At 34.7% G+C, this 8,430-nt stretch overlaps 1 protein-coding gene across 1 annotated transcript in view; it reads right to left on the bottom strand.

Moving 5' to 3' along the window:
* LOC137632470 (opioid-binding protein/cell adhesion molecule homolog) overlaps nt 1-7,558 on the bottom strand; it is a 64,360-nt gene extending 56,802 nt beyond the window's left edge. The window contains exon 1 of the mRNA XM_068364417.1: nt 7,445-7,558. Coding sequence (XP_068220518.1) covers nt 7,445-7,558 — 114 coding nt within the window. The remainder of the gene's footprint in view (nt 1-7,444) is intronic.
* Between the last annotated feature and the right edge of the window lie 872 nt (nt 7,559-8,430).

Raw genomic sequence — 8,430 nt, 5'->3', positions numbered from 1 at the left:
ATATGTGTGTGTGTGTGTGTGTGTGTGTGTGTGTGTGTTTGTGTACTCTTTCCTTTGGCTAAGTTTTTTCTTCCAAATATTAAACTCTATGCTAGAAATTTCCCTATGATATTCATCATACACTATCTCAAACTAACTTGGAATAACTTGATATTTAAAAAGATTACCCATAATTCTTCTAACTTAAGGCTCCTTATTAATAGAAGAGCTCCTAATGCGTGGCCACCCCTGCAGAACGAGCTAAGGATTTTCTTCTACATCAATTAGATAATTGCTTCTGGTCGCCCTAGGAATCTAACCCGGGCGCAAGAAACTGAGGTTCCTTTGACTTAGCAACTCATCCACAAAGACAGATAAAAGTTGATGACAATTCTCTCATACTTATACCTGTCGAATTTAGTTTGTTGTACTTAGAATTGTTAAGTTTGTACTTGGCTAAGGGTTTCTTCTATATCTAGATAAAGCGATTAATGCTCTTCATAAAGAAATATGGAGATTAATTCTACAGAATTTAATATAATGCATAAACTTCAAGATATGACACCGTGTGGTAGTGGTGTAAGAATACTGTAATACCATCGTACGCCCTGCATCTTATAGAAAGCGACTTAAAGGAAAGCTTTGATAGAAGGCATTGCAGAGGACACATTAGACAATCGACCCCTTAATGTAGGGTAATGGTAGGTAAGAAGAACAAGGCATAAACTTGAAGAGAGGATTTATCTCTTGATTTAAAATTTGATGAAAATATTTCTGAAAAAATATATGTGGTGGACTATATGGTAACATCCCTGCCTGATGATCACAAGACTGGGGTTTGAGTCCTACTCAAACTCGTTAGTTCCTTTGGTCGCTGCAACCTCACAAACCTTGTAAGCTAAGGATGAAGTGTTTAGGGGAGCCTATAGGTCTACCTGCTGAATCATAAGCAACCATTGCCTAACCCTCCTCGGTCCTAGCTTGAATGGAGAGGGGCTTGGGGGCTGATGATATATATATATATATATATATATATATATATATATATATATATATATATATATATATATATATATATATATATCATCCTGCTTGCTGGTGTAATGTCACTATCCCTTGCCTCAACCCTTCATGAGTGGCCCTTAAACCTTTAAATTGGCCTTCTTATAGTTCTTTTGTGCGAGTTACCCATTATCCTTGAGGAGAATGTCCCTTTGCTTGCCAAAGTTAAAACTTTCAGCAAATGTTTTTATGTTGAACAGACTGACATAAGCCTTTTTATAGTTTATATATCGAATATCTATTTAAATTTGGATACTGTTTTTAAAACACTTTATTTTGTTTTTTCATTACTTCCCTTGCCATTTAATTATTTCCTTATTTCCTTTCCTCACTGGGCTAAATTTCCCTTGTTGTAGCCCTTAGGCTTATAGCATCTTGCTCTTCCAACCAGAGTTGTAGCTTAGCTAATAATGATAATAATAATAATGATAATAATAATAATAATAATAATAATAATAATAATAATAATAATAATAATAATAATAATAATAATAAGGGGTTGTTTTTAAAGGTCTTCATTATAATTATTTCATAAATAAGGTCATCCTTGAAAATAAATTCCCATCATAAGTTAATAATTTTTTATGCCTTTTTCAGTTTATACCTCCGCCAACGAAATTGGAAGGAGATTATGTTTTCGCCACTGTTTGTGTGCTCGTGTGTTTGTTTTTTATCAGCTTCCAGGCCACAATGAAACTTTCAGGGATTAACTGTCATGTAAAAAGTGGGAAATTATTAAATTTTGGAAGGTCAAGGTCAAAGGTCAAAGTCATGGTTCAGCAAAATGTCCAATCCACGTAATCAGCCATAAGGTTGGATATCGTTATCACTGAGACTTCAAACTTGGTTCATATTTGATTGAATGAAAATTCATGCCTATTAACATATGTTAAATTTCAAGGTCAAGGTCTAGCAAAAGGGCGACAAATAAGCTGCCACGTCGGAGGTCTCCGCTCTACTGAGTGCCCCTCTAGTTATTTAATGCTTCTAAACGAGCCTGTACACGTTTAAAAAAAGCGTCAAAATTTTGATGCAAAATTTGAGTGTGTGTAGGACGTTTGGATGTCAAAAAAAGATTTGAAGCAAAATTTTGACATCAAAACATCCTATACACACTCAAATTTTGCATAAAAATTTTGATATCAAAATTCTGATGCAAAATTTTGACGCTTTTTTTAAACGTGTATGGGCCCCTTTATGGCGCCATGAAGGACTTATAATCTTCAGTGAAGGTTTATTTATTTAAATTCTTGCTACCCTATTATCATTATTATTATTATTATTATTATTATTATTATTATTATTACTTGCTAAGCTACAACCCAGTTGGAATAACAGGATGCTATAAGCCCAGGGGCTCCAACAAGGAAAATAGCCCAGTGAGGAAAGGAAACAAGGAAAAATAGAATATTTTAAGAACAATAACAACATTGAAATATAAGTATAAACTATAAGAACTTTAACAAAACAAAGGGAAGAGAAATTAGATAGAATAGTGTGCCCGAGTGTACCCTCAAGCAAAAGAACTCTATCCCAAGACAGTGGAAGACCATGGTGCAGAGGTTATGTCATTAAGTGGCCTTCCTACAGCTGCTGAAGGTTGTTCAATCATTTGAGTGACTCCTCCTACATTTCCGTCTCCTTAACCCTGGTTGAATAACGACAGAGGAGAGCGGAGTCGGAACTAGAATTGGCTAGCATCCCAACCACAAGAAAAATGAAGCCTTGTTAAACCAAGAGGAGCACGTTCTTAGTCTCCCCTTTATATTGTGAAAGTGCGCATTTCACTGATTGTTAAAGCACACTCGTATGGATCTCAGATATTTCTCATCATTGTGGATACAAAATTGTTCTGTATTTGGCATCATCATAGTCTTCTAGAGTTGAGTAAGTACCAAGCTTATGCACACTGATAAAAAAAAAAAAAAAAAAACCGTAATTTTAATCCGAAATTCTTCGTAAAAATATACTGTTTTCAGCCGTATTACGGTTAGTGACCGTAATATCACTCTTTTACATTAATATATCCGTTTTTAAAACGGTAAATGCCTGGCAACATTTATTCCAGGGTTTTTACCAATTTTTTTTTTTTTTTCTACTGTGAATTTTTAACACTGTAGGGTCGTTTCTATGATATATGCTCAATTACTATGTCGTAATGAAGGGGAATTCATGTAAATTCTGAAGCAATTAATTAAAGACCTGATAGTATTTGACATTGAAAAATTTCAATATGCACTTGTTTGCTTATCTGTTCTTTCTTTTTGGTCCTGTTTTATGTTTATGAAATTGGATGTAATGATTATGATAAATCTAGATCTTGGGCTGTTTCCATTTTGTTTTTACTGCAATTTGTTAAATGTCGAATTTTTCATTCTTGACCTGACATTTGATTAATTTTATATTCACATTATAGATTATAAGTATGTTATAAGTATACTAGTGTAGGTGACCCGTCAAAAATGACAGCTAACTAATTAGATAGATATGCACACACACGCCCATAAATTCAACCCTTTCCGACCCCTCATCTATCCTAACTACAACGCGGCAGTTTCGGCAATTTTATGGTAATTATGTTCATTCTTCCAAAGCATTTGAGTTTCCTATGTACAAATCACCTTTCCTCTCTGCCATAATACAATATCAGAAATTAAGTTGGTATTTGTTTAACTATTTGAGTACAAGACCAGGCTCTCCATATACTGCCAAATTATGTAAAGCTATTGTTTTCCTCTTATACTTTTTCATAATTTAAAACAATTCGCCAAATGGGAAACAAGTTAAAATTATAAAGAAATAAAAGAATTAAAAGCACACTTTCAAGTAATTACTCCATTTTAATATACTATATATTTAGAATATATATCAAATGTACGCTGGCATCACAAACTTCTGTTTGGTTGACTATTTTGACGATGTCAGTTCCAGGTCGTTTAGTGAAGAAACAAGGCTATTTTTTATTTTGATAATTCCATAGTTTTTTATAATTGTGACTAGTTTCCCATGTGGCGAATTATTTTAAATTATGAAAAAGTAATAGAGGAAAACAATAACTTTGTATAATTTGGCACTATATGGGGAGCGTGGTCTTGTAAACAAATACCATTAGGTCTTCTGTTGTAAGTTTGGCTGAAAATATTTGTCTTGTCCTTGTTTGAGTCTTTTGCTAATACGCTCGTAAGGATTATTGTTAAATCTGCAATGTGTTTATTTCAATAGGTATAGAATTGACATACTTTATATATTATTTCAATACATTGATAATTTTTTCTTTCCATAACTGATTGGTAATTTGATTATATTCAATTATATCTAATTATATTAAATCATTGTTGATTTTATAGTTATCAAATCATCATCATCACCATCTTCTCCCACGCCTATTGACGCCAGTCGTCTCTGTCTTGAGCTTTTAAATCATTACTTCTCCATTCATCATCTTCTACTTCGCATTTCATAGTCCTCAGCCATGTAGACCTGGGTCTTCCAGCTCTTCTAGTGCCTTGTGGAGTCCAGTTAAGTTTGGTGAACTAATCTCTTTTGGGGAGTGTGAAGAGCATGCGCAAACTATCTCCATCTAGCCCCTCATCATGATCTCATCCACATAATATAGTACTCGAGTAATCTGTCTTATAGTTTCGTTTCTAATGCTATTTGTTTTCAAATAGAGATTTAAGAGGAAAATTGAACTGCTTCAACAAACTGATTCATTTTAAGTTGGATTCTACCTCAACAGCCTTAACACCTCACTCCCTTCTCCAATGGTACACTTCTTCAAACTTAGGTTTGTTACTTTTTCTGTAGATGTTGTTATGTCATAAGACACATACATACATGCATACACACCAGTCTCTCTCTCTCTCTCTCTCTCTCTCTCTCTCTCTCTCTCTCTCTCTCTCTCTCTCTCTCATGTCGGAGGTATATATATCTATCTATCTATCTATCTATATATATATATATATATATATATATATATATATATATATATATATATATATATATACAAACACACATACACTCACACACGTATACATACATACATATATATATATATATATATATATATATATATATATGTATATATATATATATATATATATATATATATATATATATATATATATATATATATATATCATCAGCCATAACTAGTCCACTGCAGAACAAAGATTTCAGACGTGTCCTTCCACTTACGTCTGTTTATGCTATTTCTGTAGCAACCTATACCAGCAAATTTTCTCATTTCGTCAATCCATCGTCTTCTCCTCCTTTCAATTCTTCTTTTGCAATATCTAAGGACCCATTCTGTTATTCTTAATGTCCATCTATTGTCTGTCATTCTCATTATATGTCTTGCCCATGTCCATTTCTTTTTTAGATTTTGTTTGTATATCCTCTACTTTAGTTTACTCTTTTATCCATGTTGGTCTTTTTTTGTCTGTTGGTGTTACTCCCATCATTATTCTTTTTTATTATTATGTCTGAGTCCGTGTTATTGTACGTATGTGTATGTATTAATAGGAATATATAGATCAGCCTCGAGAAAACTATATAAGGACATAAGGATTTATATAAAGGCAAAGCTGCGAGGTATAGTTGTATAGTTGAATATCAAAGAACCTCTTTATAACAGAGAAAAACTTACTTCTGTAATTATAATTAAACTGAGCCCCTTATCAAACGCTTACTTAATCAAACAATTTTGTCGTAAGAGAGGATGTTAGCCTATCTCTACGAAAGCATATACTTGCACTAAGGATTTGCTGAAAGGTAATTATATATATATATATATATATATATATATATATATATATATATATATATATATATATATATATATATATATATATATATAGAGAGAGAGAGAGAGAGAGAGAGAGAGAGAGAGAGAGAGAGAGAGAGAGAGAGAGAGAGAGAGAGAGAGAGAAATTTGATAAAGACAGCTAGCAATGTGCTAATGTTTTATACACAGTTGATTCTTTCCATACATTTCCTAAGAATTTCTATAATTGTAACCTTCCTTTGCTCTCAGATCTACGGAGACAGTCTCTTCCTAAACGTAGTAATAGAGATACAGTTAATTCCAAGTCAGGCCTTCTTCATAAAACTCAGTTCTGTAACCAGGTTGTGGAATGATCTTCCTATCCTGGTGGTTGAATCCGTGGAATTTGAAGTTCAAAGTTGTTACCTTTGCCAACGAAATTGGCAGGAGGTTACGTTTTCACCCTTGTTTGCGTGTTTGTAGTTTGTTTGTGTTTGTGAACAGCTTCTTGGCCACAATTTTAGTCGTAGAGTCATGAAAATCGCAGGGATTAACTGTTATGTATAAAGCTGGAAATGATTAAATGTTGAAATGTCAAGATCCTGGTCAAGCAAAATGTCCGGTTCACGTAATCAGCCATAAGTTTGGACATCGTTGTCACAGAGATTTCAAACTTGGTTCATATTTGAGTGTATGAAAATCCACAACAATTAATACTTGTTGAGGTCAAAGGTCAAGGTCAAGGTGGAGCAAAAGGTCAAAATATAAGCTGCTGCGGTGGAGGTGTGTACTCTACTGAGTGCCCCTCTAGTTTCAAATGCTTTTCTCTTGAGCAGGCTGACATAAGTCTTGTGTAAAGGGTTACTTATAACTTATCTTTATAAGGTTGTTAAAGACCTTGATATTTTTCACAATTCATATTTATAATTTCTCGCGTTATCTTTCCATGTTCTTTACGCACAAGGCTGATACTGATATATATATATATATATATATATATATATATATATATATATATATATATATATATACACAAATATACACATATATACACACACACAAATACACACACACATATATATGTATGTTACAGGCAAACTGTGTACAGTAACCAGGCATTTTGTGAAATGCCTAAATATTTTAGGCATTTCGTGAAATGACTGATTCACTTAGGGAGTTCGCGAAATGACTAAAATTTCCAGGCATTACGTGAAATGACTGGTTTTATAGTCCAGGGATTTCGTGAAATGCCTGGTTCATAAGAATTTTAGGTCAATAGTGTATATTTGCTTGTATGTTCTATATGCTTAGGGAATCTTAGTAGCAATTTTTTTCTTTTTCTTTTTTTTCTTTTTTTTTTTTTTTTGCCAGGGGAAGGATTTTAGGTTAAATAGTATACATTTGCAGGTAGATTGAATATTTCTAGGGTATTTTAGTAGCAACAATTCTGCACTAACATATTTTTTAAAACCATATATTGTTTCTTCTTTCATTAAATGTACAATTAGACAGATGGGCCTTTCTTCAGTGCCTCGCAAAGAGATACTTGCTGTTCTTGGTTGATTTCCTCAACAATCGTTGGGGGCACAAGTTGAATTCAAACCTTATGAATTTAATCCCTAGTATCACCGCCTTTACCCCAATAGTGTATAAGTTATTTTCATTTCCATCCATGTTCATTCCAAGAAGATTGTTTGGATCCTCCCTTCCCCAGTCAACATGTGGAGCTGGCACAACGACATTGTCCCCCATTTCCCCAGCTTTTAAGTCGATCTTTTACCCATTTGACCATACGTTCGGCCTGGCACACTTGACCCTTTTTGGTCCTCTTGCAGTTCTTGGAAATTTCTTGTTGTCTTGATGCAATATGCGGTGCTGAACTAAGGGGACCTAGGTTGGCTAGGTGAAGATGGTGACTGACTTACCAAGGGACTAGGATGGCTGGGTGGTGATGATGACTGGCTCAGAGGCCTCGAGTGGCTTGTCAGTTGGATCAGTAAGAGGCTGGGCTCCTAGTGCTGCAAGATCATGTTCTGTCTCTGCGCGGTCAATGACCTCCTGAAGCAAGCTAGTGGAAGAGAGTCCATCTTTTGGATTCTCTCCAAGCAAAGTAGCATAAGGGGTACTCTTGATCCCTGAATGGTATGATGAGTTCTGGTTCTGAACAAAACGAAGGCCTAAGGACTAATCTCGGGTGTTGTTTTCAGAGAGCCAAGCAGCCAACATGTCTTTGCTGTTTGAGTTGGCCTGTTCAACTGAACCTTGACTCTGTGCCTCTCTAGAGGCTTGCCATGCACAAGATGCGCCCAGAGATCCTTCATCTCTCGAACCACCTAGGCAGTGAACTCAGATCCATTATCTGATTGTAGGATGCATGGATCACAAATCAATAAGAAGATACCCAGATGCTGAAAAGCAACCTCAGCTACTCTCTTGGATGTGAGTGAGTGTAGGATGACAGACTTGGTCAGATGGCACTGGTACAACATAATCCACTTGTGTTGTGTCTTGTGGAGATGACTGTATGTCAATTAAATCGACTTGGCAGCGAAAATTTAAATCCTAAGTAAGGGCCGAACCACAACTCCCTTTGGTCTTGGTAATGCAGTAGGGCTTGAACAGGT

The sequence above is a fragment of the Palaemon carinicauda genome, chromosome 3 (assembly GCF_036898095.1).
Source record: "Palaemon carinicauda isolate YSFRI2023 chromosome 3, ASM3689809v2, whole genome shotgun sequence".
Lineage (NCBI taxonomy): Eukaryota > Metazoa > Arthropoda > Malacostraca > Decapoda > Palaemonidae > Palaemon > Palaemon carinicauda.
Note: the sequence above shows the minus strand (reverse complement) of the source record. Positions and strands in the feature narration are given on the sequence as shown.